This window comes from Eretmochelys imbricata, chromosome 1, assembly GCF_965152235.1.
Source record: "Eretmochelys imbricata isolate rEreImb1 chromosome 1, rEreImb1.hap1, whole genome shotgun sequence".
In the NCBI taxonomy this organism is placed as follows: Eukaryota; Metazoa; Chordata; order Testudines; family Cheloniidae; genus Eretmochelys; species Eretmochelys imbricata.
In genome coordinates this window covers 98,299,066-98,318,075 of record NC_135572.1, presented here as the reverse complement: position 1 = coordinate 98,318,075, position 19,010 = coordinate 98,299,066, and the positions used below count along the sequence as shown (strand labels likewise).

The window sequence follows — 19,010 nt, the reverse complement described above, 5'->3', positions numbered from 1 at the left end:
ATTGGAATGCAAGCCATATGAGCAAAGGCTGAAGGCATTGGGTATGTTTTGTTTGGAAAAGAGGAGATTAAGGGGGGGACATGATAGCAGTGTTCAAATACTTGAAAGGCTGCCATAAAAAAGATGGGCGGAAATTTGTTCCCTCTTGCCACAGAGGACAGGACAACAGGCAATGGGTTCAAATTACAGCATAGCAGATTTAGAGTAAATCTCAGGAAAAACTTTCTAACTGTAATAGCAGTAGTACAGTGGAACAAACTGCCTAGGGAAGTAATGGAATCTCCTTCACTGGAGATTTTCAAAAAGAGTCTGGATAGCTGTCTGTCTTGGATGGTTTAGACACAACCAATCCAGTAGTTTTCAACCTTTTTTCATTTGCAGCCCCCTAAAAAATTTCAAATGGAGATGTGGACCCCTTTGGAAATCTTAGACATAGTCCGTGGATCCCAGGGGTCTGCAGACCACAGGTTGAAAACCACTGTTCTATGGTAGCAAAAAATTTTCACGGATCTCTTAGACATAGTTTGCGGACCCACAGGTTGGAAACTTCTGTACTAGTTGACCCTGGTGGTCTTTCTAACCCTATGATTCTGTGGTTCTGTGCTTTTCTCCCTCAGCTCACAGTTGGGCTTATCGGTCCAGTTATTGATTGACAATACAACCTCCATTTATTACCTAAATAGACAGGGAGGGGCATGCTCCAATCGGTTTTGTCAGAAGCCATGAATCTTTGGGATTTTTGCATCAAGGAAGGCATTGCTTCTATTGCCACTCACTTAACTGAGTCTGAGAATCAGTTGGCTGATCTCAGCAGGAGGTTCTCTCAGAATCACAAATGGTCCCTCAAGAACATCATGCTTCCAACTCTGGGGTATTGAGTCAGTCACCAGTTTGCAATGAAAGACAAGAAATGCTGTCAGTTTTGTTGCTGAATAGATCACAGTTCAGGTTCGCTGACCAACACCTTTCTTCTGAGATGAGAACTGAGTCTCATGTATGCCTTAACCCCCTAGTCCTTGCCCCACAACTGATCCTGAAATTGAAACAAGAGCACACCAAATTCATTCTTATCGTGCCAGTTTAGTTGAGATAGTGCTGGTTCTCTGATCTTCAGGTTCTTGACTCACCCTTCAGAGTCTCCATCTCTTCTTTCAGACCTTCTGTCCCAGCAACATGAACGGGAGCTGCATCTGGAACCCAACAGTCTGCAACTCATGGCTTGGCTGTTGATTGATTAAATCAAGTTGAGAAGGACTGCTCAGTGGCAGTTCAGGAAATATTGCTTAATATGAGAAATCAGTTCACTAGATCCACTTATTTGGCTAAGTGGAAACGTTTTCAGTCTGGCCCACTCTTCAGGGAATACATCCAGCAGAAGCTAAGATTCAGAACATTTTAGAGCACCTGTGCCTTCTCAAATCCTTGGGTCTTTCTCTAAGTTCCCTGAGAGTCTAATTAGCAGTGATCTCAGCTATCCAGCCATCGAGAGAGCTTTTTTTCCAACTTCATGGTCATAGATTTTTAAAAGGGATTGTCTGGCTTTTTCCTCCTGTTAAAGGTACAGTAGCACTTTGGGACCTTAACATTATATTAGCTGCATTGATGGGGTCCTCCATCTGAGTTTTTGGCCACCTATTCTTGGCCCCATCTGTGTCAGAAGATATCCATTCTCATTAGCATTACATCAGGCGGAAGAGTGGGTGAGCGTCAAACTGTGAAAGCAGGACCGCAATATATGCTGTTTGAGACCACATCCTAAATTTCTGACTATGGTAGTATTGGCTTTTCATTTGAACAGGACAATAAACGTACATGTTTTTCAGCAAAGGAACACTCAAATAGGGGTGCAGAGCTTTGGTACTTTGGACGTAAGGCAAGCACTGGCATTCTAAATGGACAGGACCAAACCTTTTAGGCTGGCTCCTTGGCTCTGTTTTATATGCTGACAGAACGAGAGGTCAAGCAGCACAGACAAATTCCATATGGATTACTTCCTGTGACACAACAGCATACGGAGTAGTGAACACCCTTCCTCCAAAAACACTGTTAGCCCATTCAACAGCAGCTCAAGCTTCTTCAATAATTTTCTAAGGGACCTTCCCATACTGGACATTTATAGGGCTTCTACTTGGTCCTCCAAGCTTACATTCACTCATCATTATGCCATCACAACTGCTTCAAGATCTTAATGCAAATTTGGGGGCACAATAGTGCAGTCACTATTTAAATAGACTCCTAATGGTACTGCTTGTGAGTCACCTGTGCAACTTCTCGAAGGAGAAAAACGATTGCTTACCTATATTGTAACTGTTGTTCTTCCAGATGTGGTTTCACACGTCTATTCCATGACCCACCTTCTATCCCCTCTGCATCAGAGACTTGAGTCAATGTATTCCAGTGTGAAGATACTGAGGGGAGTCGGGGTAGCGCTGCCCTTATATAGTTTCAGGAGGGACTATGATAGGTACTGCTGGAGAAAACCCTCCAGCTCCTGTGCACTGGGCAGACACATAACTGACTGGATCACATCTCGAACAATAGTTACAATACAAGTAAGTAACTGTTCTTTATTGTGAGTAGTACCTTACGTGAAAAAAAAAATCAGTCTTCATGTTTGAGTTCCTCCATATTTTTTTAAACTAACAAAATCATCCAAAGCACAGATGGTGATGGGGGACTTCAGCTACTCAGACATCTTTTGGGAAGATAGCACAGCAAGGCACAGATTATCCAACAAGTTCTTGGAATGTATTGGAGACAATTTTTTAATTCAGAATGTGGAGAAAGCTACTAGGGGAGAGGCTATTCTAGATTTGATTTTGAGAAATAGGGAGGAACTGGTTGAGAATTTGAAAGTGGAAGGCAGCCTGGGTGAAAGTGATCATGAAGTTATAGAGTTCATGATTCTAAGAAATGGTAGGAGGGAGAACAGCAAAATAAAGACAATGGATTTCAAGAAGGCAGACTTTAGCAAACTCAAGGAGTTGATAGGTAAGATCCCATGGGAAGCAAGTCTAAGGGGAAAAACAATTGAAGACAGTTGGCAGTTTTTCAAAGCGACATTATTAAGGGGACAAGAGCAAATTTTTCCACTGCTTAGGAAAGATAGGAAGTATGAGAAGAGACCACCCTGGCTTAATCAGGAGATCTTCAATGATCTAAAAATAAAAAAGAGTCTTACAAAAAGTGGAAACTAGGTCAAATTACAAAGGATGAATAAACAACTAATAAACAACTAACACAAGTATGTAGGGACAAAATTAGAAAGGCCAAGGCACAAAACAAGATCAAACTAGCTAGAGCCATAAAGGATAACAAAAAACATTCTACAAATACATTAGAAGCAAGAGGAAGACCAAGGATAGAGTAGGCCCATTACTCAATGAGGGGTGGAAAATAATAACAGAAAATGTGGAAATGGCAGAGGTGATTAATGACTTCTTTGTTTCGGTTTTCACCAAGACTGGTGGTGGTGTTTGGATGTCTAACGTAGTGAATACCAGCGAAAATGAGGCAGGATCAGAAGAGGCTAAAATAGGGAAAGAAGAAGTTAAAAATTACTTAGACAAATTAGATGTCTTCAAGTCACCAGGGCCTGATGAAATGCATCCTAGAATACCCAAGGAGCTGACTGAGGAGATACCTGAGCCATTAGCGATTATCTTTGAAAAGTCATGGAAGACTGGGGAGATTTCAGAAGACTGGAAAAGGGCAAATATAGCACCAATCTATAAAAGGGAAGTAAGGACAACCCGGGGAATTACGGATCAGTCAGCTTAACTTCTGTTCCTGGAAAGATAATGGAGCAAATAATTAAGCAATCAATTTGCAAACATCTAGAAGGTAATACTAAGGTGATAAGTGACAGTTAGCATGAATTAGTCAAAAATAAATAGTGTCAAACCAACCTGATAGCTTTCTTAGACAGGGAAACAAGCCTTGTGGGTAGGGGGGAAATGGAAGATGTGGTATATCTTGACTTTAATAAAGCTTTTGATACTGTCTCGCATGACCTTCTCATAAACAAACTAGGGAAATGCAACCTAGATGGAGCTACTATAAAGTGGGTGAAAAACTGGTTGGAAAACCATTCCCAGAGCGTAGTTATCAGTGGTTCACAGTCATGCTGGAAGGACATAACAAGAGGCGTCCCACAGGGATCAGTTCTGGGTCCGGTTCTGTTAAATATCTTCATCAATGGTTTAGATAATGGCATAGAGTACACTTACAAAGTTTGCGGACGGTACCAAACTGGGAGGGGTTGCAAGTGCTTTGGAGGATAGGATTTTAATTCAAAATGATCTGGACAAACTGGAGAAATGGTCTGAAGTAAATAGGATAAAATTCAATAAGGACAAATGCAAAGTACTCCACTTAGGAAGGAAGTCAGTTGCACACATACAAAATGGGAAATGACTGCCTAGGAAGGAGTACTGTGGAACGGGATCTGGGTGTCATAATGGACCACAAGCTATATATGAATCAGCAATGTAACCCTGTTCCAAAAAAAGCGAACATCATTCTGGGGTGTACTAGCAGAAGTTTTGTAAGCAAGACATGAGAAGTAATTCTTCCGCTCTGCTCTGCGGTGATTAGGCCTCAGCTGAAGTATTGTGTCCAGTTCTAAGTGCCACATTTCGGGAAGGATGTGGACAAGTTGGAGAGAATCCAGAGAAGAGTGACAAAAATGATTAAACGTCTAGAAAACGTGACCTGTGAGGGAGAATTGAAAAAATTGAGTTTGTTTCCTCTGGAAAGGAGAAGACTGAGGGGGGACATAACAGTTTTCAAGTTTGTAAAAGGTTGTCACGAGGAGAAGGGAGAAAAATTGTTTTTCTTAGGCTCTGAGGATAGGACAAGAAGCAATGGGCTTAAATTGCATCAAGGGAGGTTTAGACATTAGGAAAAACTTCCTAACCATCAGGGTGGTTAAGCACTGGAATAAATTGCCTAGGGAGGTTTTGGAATCTCCATCACTGGAGATTTTTAAGAGCAGGTTTAGACAAACACCTGTCAGGGATGGTCTAGATCAGAGGTGGGCAAGCTACAGCCCGCAGGACCGTCCTGCCCAGCCCCTGAGCTCCTGGCCGGGGAGGCTAGCCCCCGGCCCCACCCCTGCTGTTCCCCCTCCCCTGCAGCCTCAGCGCACCGTGCCACCAGCGCGGAAGGGGGCTGCACTGCGGGGGCAGGGGAGAGCAGGAAGGGAGGCTCACCTGCAGCCTCTTAGGAGCAGGTGGGCAGTGCGGGTGGCAGGAATGTAGGCGGAGGACTCAGGAGGAGCACCGGGCGTCCACACAGCCTGCCGGAGAGAAGTGGCGCTTTCAAGGGGAAACTGCCACTTCTCTCCTGCTACACGGCTGCCCCTGGTCCTCCTGAGTTCTCTGCCCATGTTTGCTGGGTCTCATTCTGAAAGGGGCTTTAGAGGGGGTTTGGATTGGGGGTGGGGTCCCGGGGGGCCTGTCTGGGGTGTGTGTGGATAGGGGTCGGGGCAGTCAAGGAGCAGGGGGGATTGGATAGGGGGCGGTGTCCCAGGAGGGGGTGGTCAGGGGACAAGGAGTAGGGGGAGTTGAATGGGTCGGGAGCTCTGAGGGGCTCAGTCAGGGGGCGGGAAGTGGGAGGGCGGATAGGGTTAGATTTTGGAGAGGCACAGTTTTCCCTACATGGCCCTCCATACAGTTTTGGAACCCCGATGTGGCCCTCAAGCCAAAAAGTTTGCCCACCCCTTGTCTAGATAATACTTAGTCCTGCAATGAGTGTAGGAGACTGGACTAGATGCCCTTTCGAGGTCCCTTCCAGTCCTATGATTCTGTGATTCTATATCTTCGTACAGGACCATCATCCACTAATTTAATTCAATATATGATCTTTTTGAAGCGGTCTTCCTTCAAGAGTCTAATGCTACAAAAAAGCTGTTGCTACTTTTTTTAGAAGTAGATTTGAAATTGATTAATCTCATACTGAAATATGAAAATCCAGAATGGCTCTTCTTTTATTTTGTCTTGGGTAATTTCTCTTTGATATTCAGAGATAGAATTTACCTCATTAATGCAAAGTACTATGTAACTTGTATATTGCACGTTAAGACCTTTTTAGTCTTATATTTATAGTCAATGAAAGGAATCAACATGGCTTTTTCAAGTGTGCCTTTGGCTTACCGGTTCAGGAATGATGGTGGACATATGATTGCTCAGGCTAGTTGTTTGTCAAGGTGCCATGGCTTTTCAGAGATTCTGCAGTGTTTTTGATTTTTTTTAAAAAAGTAGTGGTTACTTAGTTGTCCTGTATTGAGCTCCTTCAGCTTTCTTGTATTTAAAAAAGCCCTTTACCTTATGGTAACAAAAATAATTTTCTAAATCTGATCCAAGTATATAAGTGATGCTGTACTATCATCCTTAATCCAGTCAGCAAAGACTCTGTCTCTTTCAGAATACTCCTTTTGTTTATATAAAAAGATGTTTGCAAATTACATGATCGCTCTAAAATCATATAATTTAGTATATAGCTTTTTTTTCAAAATAGGCCTTGTATAATTATTAAAAACATTGTATCATTATTCAATGTGATTTATGGATTTTTCCTAGTTCAATAAATCTATTGTGTGTTTACTACTTTCTTTAAAATAGAAAAACCTTAATATATTTGGGAAAAAGTTTGCTGTACCTTATTTTTCAGATAAACTGGGATTTTTGGATTTTGTGATTGACAAAGCTTTGACTTCTCCGTTTATTTCCTGTGAGAAACAGTTTGCCTTAGCCATTGCTGTGCTGCAGAAAAATGTATAAACATAGTTACAACAGTGTTTTAATGCCTTTTGAAAAGGGGTTTAAAATAATAGCTGTTTATTTTTTTAATCTAGTTTCAAGCTTTTGATTGCAGAAGGAAGGCATTTTTGGGAACATTTTTAATACTAAAAGTATTTAATACTAAAATACTAAATACTACAAACTTTTGGAATATGTTTTCCTGTATATGTCATTATAAATACGTATATGTATAACTTGTATTCTGTTTTAATACGAAGTATTTTGGAAACTCTTAAACTGGAAGGAAAAGTGCTTCATGGGCTTCATGACCTTGGAATCAAAGAGGAGGCCTTCAGCAAATTTATGAGATTACAGATCCATCCTGTGGATGACAGTTGTGCATTAGATATTCGTCATTCTTCAATAATAGTGAGTAACCAAATAACTACTTAGAATGTAGAATTTGCTATTTTGTATTTTTGAGTTATGTCTTTTTCTTACATATTTTCTGTTGTCGGCAATTGCATTGGAATTACTAGTCAAAAACATTAAACATCAGTAAACAATGGAAAAAATTTCAGGGTAAGGGACGATGTCTGTCTATATAGCATAGACACGTACATGTTACCTCAGGATGGGATGCAGAGACAAAATTTCTAGGCACCGTTAATGTCTGCTTCTTCGAGCAGCTAGTTCTGGAACTCACAAAAGGAGACACAAGTCTTGATTTAGTACTAATTGGTACACAGGATCGGGTCCAAGAGGTGAACCACTTGGTAATAGAGATCATAATGTAATTAAATTTAACAACCTTCTCGGGGGAGGGGGGGATATCAAAGAAACCCACCATAGTATCATTTAACTTCAAAAAGGGGAACTACACGAAATGAGGAGGCTAATTAAATGGAAATTAAAAAGCCAAAATAGTGAAATACCTTCAAGCTGCATCGGAACATTTTAAAACACCGTAATAGAGGCTCAAACTGTATGTTTACCCAAAAATTAAAAAACAAAAGCACAAAAACAGTAACTGGACCCCCAAAATAATGCACCCATGGCTAAACAAAGTGAAAGAGATGGTGAGAGACAAAAAGACATCTTTTAAAAATTGGAAGTCAAATCCTACTGAGGAAAATAGAAAGGAATATAAATTCTGGCAAGTCAAGTGTAAAAGTACTATTAGACAGGCCAAAAAAGAATTTGAAGAGCAACTACCAAAAGGTACAAAAACAAACAGCATTTTTTTTTAAGTACATCAGAAGCAGGAAGCCTGCAAAACAATCAGTGGGACCATGGGACAATGGAGATGCTAAAGGAGCACGGATAAGATAAGGCCATTCCGGAGAAGCTAAATGAATTATTTGCATCAGCCTTCACTGCAGAGGATGTGAGGAAGATTCCCACACCTGTGCTATTCTTTTTAGTTGATAAATCTGAGGAACTGTCCCAGTTTCAGGTGTCAATAGAGGAGGTTTTGAAACAAATCGATAAATTAAACAATAATAAGTCACCCAGGATCAGATGGTATTCACTCAAGAGTTTTGAAGGAACTAAGATATGAAAATGCATAATTACTAACTGCGGTATGTCACTTATTGCTTCAATCAGCCTCTGTTCCAGATGACTGAAGGATAGCTAATTTAATGTCAATTTTTAAAAAAAAAGGTTCCAAAGGCAATCTTGGCAATTATAGCTCAGTTAGCCTATCTTCAGTAGCAGACAAATTGATAGAAACTATTTTCTGTAAAGAACAGAACTGTCAGACATATAGATGAAATCGATTTGTTGGGGAAGAGTCAACATGGTTTTTGTAAAGGAAAATCATGCCTCACCAATCCATTAGAATTCTTTGAGGAGGGGGTCAACAGACACGTGGACAAGAGTGATCCAGTGGATATAGTGTACCCGGACTTTCAGAAAGCTTTTGACAAGGTTCCTCACCAAAGGCTCTTAAGCAAAGTAAGGAGTCATAGGATAAGTGGGAGGGTCCTCTCATGGATCAGTAACTGGTTAAAAGTTAGGAAACAAAGGGTAGGAATAAATGGTCCATTTTCACAGTGAAGAGGGGTAAACAGCAGGATCCCCTAAGGATTTGTACTTGTACTTGTACTGTTCAACATATTCATAAATGATCTGGAAAAAGGGGTAATCAGGAAGTGGCAAAGTGTGCAGATGATACAAAATTACTCAAGATAGTTAAGTCAAAAGTTGACTGCAAAGAGTTACAGAGGGATTTCTCAAAACTGGGAGACTGGGCAACAAAATGGCAGACAAAATGCAGTGTTGATAAATGCAGAGTAATGCACATTGGAAAATATCATCCCAACTATACATATAAAATGATGGGTCTAAATTGTCTGTTACCACTCAAGAAAGAGATCTTAGAATCATCATGGATAGTTGTCTGAAAATATCTGCTCAATATGCAGTGTGGTCTAAAAGCCAACAGAATGTTACATCACCCAATGAAATTAAAAGGCAGTAGGTTTAAGACAAACATAAGTAAGTACTTCTTCACACAACACTCAGTTAACCTGTGTATCTGTTGCCAGAGGATGTTGTAAATGCGAAAAGTATAACTAGGTTCAAAAAAGAAAAGATCATGGAGGTAAGTCCATCAATGGCTACTAGCCAAAATTTCAGGTATGTAAACCCATGCTCTGGGTGACCTAACCCTCTGACAGCCAGAAGTTGGACTGGATGACAAGGGATGGAACACTCAATAAATTGCCCTGTTCTGTTAATTCCCTCTGAAGCATCTGGCACTGGCCTCTGTCAGAAGACAAGATACTGGACTGGTTGGGTCATTAATTTAACTCAGTATAACCATTCTTATGTTCATAACATGGATAACATTTTACCATATATTATGAATATTTTCCTATATCCTATTGAAAACTTCAAATTCTGAGGATGTTTAAAAGAAAAGAGGAAGTGTTAAATATCTACTTTTACTATAACTACACTGTTGAACAATAATATCTGCACTCAAAGGACCTTTCATCTGACTATATGAGCTTTGTACTAAACATGAATTTAGCCTCATAGTACCTTTCTGTGGTAAATGACTGTGAAACCCATTTTACAGATGAAAGAACTGAGCCATAGAGATTAATTGTCTGTCTATAGTTACTCAATAACTCAGTGACAGTCAGAAATAGGACCCAGAAATTTTGACTCCCAGGCCCCTGTTTTACCCACTGAACACTCTCCCTCTTTTTAGCTCTGTTATACAACTTGATACAATTTTCATTAGAAGCCTTGTGTATACATGGAAAAAGTAGTACAAATATTAATTATTCCTCATCTGAAGGCACCATATTTCATTCTTTAATTTAATAACTGTACACAGGTTTCCATGAAAAACAATTAAAGAACAGTCTGCAATGACAAATGATATGTGTCCTTTAATTGAGGAAAAAACTGAAAAGAAAAAAGAATGCCAAATAGCCTCTTTATTGAAAACTAATGATAATTGAACAAATTTTAGTTGTTTATTGTGATATATATTCTCATCAGTCTAGTAGGTTCAGTCCAGACCAATGAGGGACTGTGTTGCCGCCTGCCCTGTAACCTTGGGTGCCTCACAATGCTTTGCTTGTGTAGCTTCCAACCTTGGCTGCTCACAGCCCGCATGCAGGTCACACCCTGAGTGTCTGTGTACTAGACAACTCTCGTTCAGGAGCTCTTACTCCAGAAGCCCATCTGCATCCCCACACTCTCATTCTGGCTTCCATCAGCCTTGGTTACTACTTTCAGGGTGATCTGAACACATTCTCAGTCCCAGATTTTCCCAAAACCACAGGGACTGTAATATCCAGCCCTCTCCTGAACAATTCAGAGAGATAATATGATTCATTAGTTCCTTTAAAGATACAGAACACATCACCGCTTATTAACTTAATTGGGGGTAAATACACCCTTCCCTTTAAACACAGCACTGAGTTGGTTTGTGGTAATAGTTAATAATTTTATTAACAAAATGTACATAGGATCAAATATAAGGAATAAAAATAGAAAGTTACAAGTAAAACAAAACAAAAAATATGCTTCTAAAGGTCTGAAACTTAATCTAGCAAGATACAGGCTTTGTTCAGTATGGTTTCTCTCCCCAGTCACTTTTGTTCCCAGCCATAGCTGATTTTCTCCTTAGTCAGGATCTTCCACAAAAATACAAGATGCTGGCTTCCCTTGTCATCTGAGGTAAAAAATCTTTACCTAAGGAGGTTGATCACCTATATTCCGTTCTAGAGACTTCAGTTCCCCTCTTGATTGAAGGACCCATCTTTGTCAGCTTGCAAGAACTCTAGCTTCTTAAGTCCAGTGATGGATGTCAAAGATGGCTTCTCTCCTTGCTTATATCTCCCAAAGTTCAATGAACTTGTTTCAGAGGCAGGATTACCTCATGTTCTTCCCTTTCTGTAGGCTTCCCATCCCGCTGTTTGATTTCTATGTAAATAGGGCTTCCCTTGTTTGATTTCATCATGCTTAATTTACACAGGAGACAGGTAGATAGCTGTGACATACCCTCCTGTCTGGGCAGACTGTACCTTATGTCAATGAATATCCATGATTCCTTACAAAGTGTTAATACATACATTTCACAGTGATATTAATCACCAATGTGTCATTACCTTCAGAAAAGACCTCACTCTATTCACACTTACAATACAGTATATTGTATATAACCATTAGATTCAGTTGCTTATCGCTTGAAGATCACCCCTCTGTTATATAGACCAGTCAACCTTTTAAACAGATTCTTCTGAAGTAAAGTTTATTCTAGCAGTGCAGAAGGCAACATGGAGTCTGCTGGAGAAAGAGGCTCTGTGCTTTTTTTTTTCTCCCACTTGTGTTTGCCTAAATGCAAATTGTTTTGTTCCCTGCCATCTCTTCCACCTAATGTCTTGATGAACTTGTATACTATTTACATGTAAATTGAGGTAAACACACTTTCCTTTGTTGAGAATATACCTGGTCCGCGCACACTTTAGTTATAATTGCAGTATATATTCATAACTCTAAATAACCATCACGTATATACATCACACAAGAAAACTAATGATCAATGAGTTATTAGTTTTCAAATAATACCTCATAAGGCATATTTTGTATAAAGATTATATGTGGGATGTGAATGCGGGGGTGCTTAGTATCACAATTTATATACTTGCATGGGTGATAGAATATTTGTTTTACCTGTTTGATATAACTTTTCTGCTCTGAGAGAATTGAAATTGACTTTATAACTGCAGCACAGAATTATAATTGTATCTTTCTTCTGATTATGTAAAGATAATCTTAATTAAGGATCTCTTTTTTAACTTTTCCTTGTTGCTGTTAAATCAATGTTTCACTACATACCTTAATTCAAAAACCCTAAGGGTCTGATTTTAAAGAAAAAAAAAACAAAAAACCTAAAAGTATTATTGCTTCTTAGCATTTTCAGGACATTTGATATGCCACCTGCATTTAATGTTTGAGTTATGTGCCATCATGTTTTACCACAGTTAATAAAATTCTGAGTTTTTTAAACAAGTCCCACTTATCTATGTTTATATTACTTCAATAGCATACTCAGTACTGCCTGGATCCAGCAGAGCAGTTAATCACAAGTAGTTTTTAATTGAAGTGAAAAAAGTTTTAAGCACACGTTTAAACATGGATCTAAATAATAGTAAACAAAAAAAGATTTGTACTCTGGTGACAACTTCTGTTTATTCAAATAAACTTCTCTTAGGCCAGGTCTGCACTAGAAGCTTTTGCTCGTATAGTGCAGTCAGTTAGGGATTTACTTTTTGTTGGCATTTATATCTGACAAAATCCCTAGTTTAGCTGCTATTATACTGGCATAAAAGTGCTTTTGCCAGCATAGCACATTTCACTCACCCAACTGGTATAGGTACTTCTTTGGTGGTATAAGCTGCATCTACACTAGCAAAGTTTTGCCACTGTAGCTATACCAGGATAGACTAGGCCTTACAGTTGCACCTATTTAAGGTGTTAAATACAACAACAGATTAGGGTTCCTATTTTTATGTTTTAGAGTCTATTTTCTATTACTCTCTCATTTAGAAAGAAGCTGGTCCTTTTTACTTGCTCCATCAGCTGTTGTGAGAAAATAGTGTGTGTGTTAGTATGGCTTTGGCTATAAATATATGATTCAGTGGTAAATCTTTGTGGCCTTTTTGAATGACTCACTTGTGGTTGTTTTTATTTTTTTTAAAGTGGGTCAATAACATAGAAAAAGATCACATCTACAACAAATGGACCACAAGTTTCCAGGAACTGCTTAAGCAAACCTATCCAGGAGTTATACGGCAGATTAGGCGCAATTTGTATAATTTGGTAAGTTTTTAGTTACTTATGTTAGGTGAATATTCATATGTTGCTGCCTAGTGTATGAACAGAACTATGTCTGAATCTTATGTTTTATGAGGAAATATATAGCATTGCATTTAGTTTTAGGTTTGCTGGAAATTCACATTTTTCATTTAGGACTTTGAAATCTGAGCTAAAATTTTCTAGTCTATTAAATAATATATAAATATCAGACTTGATTTTTCAGAATTGCTAAATTTCTGCAGCTGCCATTAACTTTAGATGGGGTTCTGTGTGTTTGTTTCTACTAAAAATCAGACCTATTTGTTACAAAAGGCATTACATTTCAATAAAAATGTTATCAGAATTACAATTAATTTAAATTGTATAAGGTACAATAAAGACTGCTTAATAACACAGACATTTCTTTAATTTGTATGTATAAAAAAATCACATAACTTTTCACTATAAATGTCACATTGCCCATTGTAGTTTGTCATGTAACAAAATAATAAAAATAAGCAAATATATTGGCATTGCCCAGTGCTACTTACTCAATTAAATACTTTTCAGTGTGCAAGAGTTGAGGGGTGGAGTTAAAGTTGACACAGTAAGCTTAATTCTGGATTTCCTGGACGCAGTCATCATGTTAGTTGTGTGTGGGGATGTGTGTTCAAATACCACTGACATCAGAGGGAGTTGTGCATTCGCAACTCATGGGTTCCTCAGGTCAGTTAATCTTTGTGAGCTTAAAACTCAGACTTTCTATTCCGAAAATAGGATTTGGTTTTTTTAATCAAACACTGTTATATTAGGGAATACTTTAATCTCCTGTCTCTCTTTTTTGATTCCCATCTTGGCTCTTTCCGTGAATATTAGGTGCTAAGCTTCAGTATATGTATCAGGTTACTGCTTGTATTGTACAGTACCATGCTGATTTACAGCGTCAGGCCACCATGAAATCTTTCACAGAGATAAAGGTCAGAGCAGGAACAACCATTATCACTAAAGTTCAAAGGTATAAATACTAACACCACCTGCTTTTAGAGAAGAACAGGAATTTATGCCCCATTTGAAACCCATTTTAGAACACAACCCTAATTATGGTGTTGCTACCAGGTGCCATCACAATATTATGGACAGATGGTGTACTACTGACATTGGTGGGATGCTGGTACAAATTAGACTGCATTGCTGAGTTAAGGCAGTGGCAGGGCTAGTGCAACCACTAGGCGAACTAGGCGGTCGCCTAGGGTGCCAAGTGGTTGGGAGCGGAGGTAAGCTGGGGCAGGGGGGCGCGGGAGGGCCGTCTGCAGCAAGTAACGGGGGAGGGGGAGCGGGGCAGCGCACAGGGGAACTGCACCCCGCCCCAGCTCACCTCTGCTCCGCCTCCTCCCCTGAGCACCACCCCGCTCTGCTGATTGGCGCTGCAAGCCTGGGAGGCGGGAGAAGTGTCGGCGTGCTCGGGGAGGAGGCGGAGGTGAGGTGGGGCGGGGAGCTGCTGCATGTGGCTCCCCTAGCCAAGGGGAGGGGGCAGTGGCTGGGAGCTGCTGGGGGCGGGGGCGGGGCGGTGCGGGGCGCAAGGTGGAAGTTTTGCCTAGGGCACAAAACCTCCTTGCACTGGCCCCTGGGCAGTGGGAGGTATGACAGTGGCAGGCTAATCTAGGCTTTACGGCAGAGATGGGCAAACTACAGCCCACATCCGTCCCATGGGACCCTCTTGCCCGGCCCCTGAGCTCCTGGCCTGGGAGGCTCGCTCCTGGCCCCACCCCCGCAGCCTCAGCGCCGCGCTGTGCCTCCTGCACCACGTCTGGGTGGCCAGGCAGCGCAGTTGCAGAGCCACAGCCTGACCCGGTGCTCTGGGGGACGTGGCTGTAGCGCTGCTAGCCATTGGTGCGCCAGGCAGTGTGGTTAGGGAGCAGGGAGGTTGGATAGAGGGCAGGGGCATTGGGGGTGGTGGTCGGGGGCAGGGGTGTGGATAGGGGTCGGGGCGGTCAGAGGTCAGAGAACAGGGGGGTTGGATGGGGCAGAGGTCGGGGGGGCAGTCAGGAAGGAGAGGGGGTTTGGATGAGGTGGCGGGGGGCAGTCAGGGGCAGGGGTTCCGGGGGCAGTCAGGGGACAGGGAGAAGGGGTGGTTGGATGGGGCAGTGGTCCCAGGGAGCAAGTCAGGAATGAGAGGGGGGGTTGGATGGGGCGGCAGGAGGCAATCAGGGGTGGAGGGCCCCGGGGGTGGTCAGGAGACAGGGAGTGGGGGTGGTGGATGGGGTAGGAGTCCTGGGGTGGCCATCAGGGGGCAAGAAGCAGGGGGGGGTCAGATAGGAGGCGCGGGGCCGGGCCACGCCTGGCTGTTTGGGAAGACACAGCCTCCCCTAACTGGCCCTCCATACAATTTTGGAAACCCGATGTGGCCGTGAGGCCAAAAAGTTTGCCCACCCCTACTATATGGACACACTCAGTGGGAGCTAGAAGGAATGTAGTTTCAGCACACAGGAATTTAGGAAGATCAGCTGATTCCACTTACTGAAAAAACAGTTCATTTGAAATTCCATGATTTGTGAGATGAAATTTTCACACTCTAAAACCCTTTTGTGTTCTCTGAGATGGAAGGGAGAGTAAACTGGGGTTAGAGTGCAGCATTGCTGCAGTCGAGCAGAAGGAGTCTGAACTCAAAGGAGGAATGCAGTTGTGTATAGTGGAGAAGGTGGAGGGAAGCCTGAGTTGCTTCCGTTGTGGTGAAATGAGCACAACTAACTACTGAGTGGGAGTGCCCATGTGTGGAAAATTCTGTTTTATATATTATATTGCATATACAAATCACATTAAAAGTATATAAAGTTTGCAAAGTAAAGTAAAGCATTTAAAAGTTAGGAAATCCCAATTAAGGTTGCCCATGCACTCTCCCTGCTCTTAGATCTTGTGTCTAGTGCTCTGTGGCTGCGGGGAGAAACAACTGCAGGGAAAGTCCTGCTCAGTCCATGCACCCCTGTGTTGGAGCATGCTCATTACAAACAGAATCTCTGGAGAATTTAGTCTCTAAATTCTAATAATTCTCTACTGAGTAGGTGCAAACTGAGACTTTCAGAGGCTCAAAACTTGACCTCATTTGGGTGGATTTTCATGAAGATTGCAAAAACTACATCCCTGACACAAAACTACAATCCTTAATAATATCCCCTTATTAAATTTCAAGACTCTGCTAAAAAACATGAAGGCACTAGAGCTTTTCAGTGAAATGGCTGTAAAAAAAATTAACATGTGAAAAATAATGTATTCTTCCCTGACCTAATTCTGAGAAACAGCTAAACTGTTTTGAGGCTTCGTGAGGCAGATACCTGGCATAGAAAATGTCAGACCAAGTCTGACAAAGTTATAGACAACTGAAAACATGGTCTTACAATGGAAGGAGTCAGGCAGCCATAAGTATAGGTGTTACTGCGTGCATCATCTATAATTTTTAGCATGTGATCTTGTAATGACAATGCATATGCACAAGGGGATAGACTTTGACTTTGGCATTCCATGATTGTTTACTTTCTTAACCAAGTAGTCTTAAAACAAAGTTATTCCTGTGAAATATTAATACATAAAATATTGAAGATAATGTTAACTGGTTTTAACTAAATATTTAAGAAGCAGCAGCTCAGAATAAAACGCCTAACAGTATATAATATAAAAATGTGTATGTTTATAATAATAAAAGTGTGTGCGCTCTATATGTGTGTCTATATATAATAGAAAGTGTGTGTGTGTGTATGTTTGTACGCATGTGTGCACATAATTAAATATTGGTCCTGCAACATAAGACTCTATGTTGTAGAAACTTTACAATATAAGAAAAGGCATCACTGTCTTTTAATCAAAGAATAGGGTTTGGGTTTTTTCTGTATGTTTGTATAAAATGTTGTTATAGGTAGTGTATGTTAAATAGGAGGCAAATTACAATGAACACTAAACTGGATTGCATTGTAGGGCTGAATACCTAAGGTCTCAGTTCTGCAATCTGATCCACATAGACACAAGACCCCCCCCATGCGGATTAGTTGCAGTTTCAGATTGCAAGTAAGAGATGATTTTGCATTCCAAGCTAGAATAAACAAATCAACAGCAGCAACAACAAAAACTGAAAACAAAAATGAAGCAGGGAGAAAGGTGGAGGGTTTTTTTTCCAAAATAAAAAATATTTCTAATTTTTGCAGACAAAGTTAGGTGGCATAGATTGTTTAGGCTTTATATATCTATTTAGCCATTGGTGGTCTCATTTTTCAAGGTATATTGAGGAAGTGACAGTAAATTTAGAACAACATATGAGTTTATGAAAAAGATATAGCTCTCAAACTTTCAAAAAGAGAATGGTGAGTGTACATCTGTGGTGAAATTTAGTTGGTGGTTATCTCAAAATTTTCAGCTTTTAGTACAAATACATAAACTCTGAAGTTGTTTTCATATGTACTCCTAATATTTTCTTGTGATGAATTTCTGAGATGACAATAGAGAACTGTATGTAGGGCTGCACAATTCCTTCTGGAATCTCTGTACTACATTGTATTTTAAGTCTGAAAGGAACTAAAGGGATTATATATTGTGTCTATATAATGTCTTTTCTCCTATTAGGTACTATTTATTGATCCTGTCCAGGAACATGCAGCTGATTTTGTTAAACAAGCAGAATTATTCTATCATCACAATATACCACTTAGGTAATGTAAAATTGCAATGTTAATTGTCAATAACTGATTTTTGATTAATACTATTTCTCTCTCTTCATTTCCCAGTCTGAAAGAGAAAGATGTGAAGTCAAACTCAGTTGTCCCACATGGCTGTGTAAAGCACTACCACTAGGCTTACTAGTTGGCCTAATCGTGTTTAACATACTGTAGCGCTTAGGTTTCATGAGAAAATATTTTTCCAAGGGTGGTAGGCTGCAGTTACCCTATAACAACATGTGGAGAATGGCCGGATAACACTTTCCTGGATATTAGCATCAGAAATAATCCCATTGGATGTCCATGTGAGACTGTATTTAAAGCAAAACATTAAAAAATCATGGACACAGTTGGTGTACAATGAGATAGGGAGTGTTGATGAATTCAGTTCTTTGGATAGAGGTTTTGCTTTACGTAATTTTATTGGTGCACTATGAATAAATAAATAGAGCCTACATTTTAAATGGAGCTTTTAAATCAAGTACTTCAAGCACCCGTTGTTTCCTAGGAACATTTTTGTTGTTGATTTTTAAATAAATTTCCTTTAAGATTTTAATATTCCTGTTTTTTCCCTCCATTTTCTTTGATTTTTCTTTTATGGAATTTTAGAGAAGTAATGGCTTGAAGTGGTGGTGCATACCATCTGAAAATGTGTTGCATGAGTGGACATTATCACTGTTTGTTTTTCCAGAGGGTTCCGGGGGAAATGATTGTAAAATGTTCTCAGGAATTTTGCCTCAGTCCATTGTGAGAATGCATTTTAGACTGTATTTTGCCTCTCCTGTTGCAGCCTGTATGTATGACTCTGTGGTACAGGTAGTCCTCAAAGTTTACATCTGACTTGGGTGTGAGGACTGTCGGAGTAGTCTATTTTAATTTGTTTGTCCTCCAGATATTGTTTCATTAACAGTATCCACTAGTTTCCATGTTATGGAATTGTCAGTGTTATGGCTTCCTTTGTGGTACTTGACTTTCATTGTGAGGTCAAAGAGGATAGTAATTCCTAATAATTTAGTAATCAGTGTAAATTGTGGCAACATCCCCTAAACCCTTTTCAGAAACAAGTGGACCCCCGGCCAAAAAAACAACACCTGAATTGCTAGTATTATCTCTCTCTCAGAAATATGGGATACTCTCTGTGACTGGGGTGTATACCTATAAGACTACTTATATAACCAGTCTCTCTTCAGGAAAAACTGCCTGAATTCTTCTCAGCTCAGTAACTTAACAGGAAGCACTAGGA

At 40.3% G+C, this 19,010-nt stretch overlaps 1 protein-coding gene across 1 annotated transcript in view; it reads left to right on the top strand.

Moving 5' to 3' along the window:
* The window catches only part of UGGT2 (UDP-glucose glycoprotein glucosyltransferase 2), a 282,769-nt gene that overhangs the window by 107,354 nt on the left and 156,405 nt on the right, over positions 1–19,010 (top strand). The window contains exons 12-14 of the mRNA XM_077807042.1: positions 7,022–7,172; positions 12,972–13,091; positions 17,676–17,761. Of these exons, the coding sequence (XP_077663168.1) occupies positions 7,022–7,172; positions 12,972–13,091; positions 17,676–17,761 (357 nt within the window). The remainder of the gene's footprint in view (positions 1–7,021; positions 7,173–12,971; positions 13,092–17,675; positions 17,762–19,010) is intronic.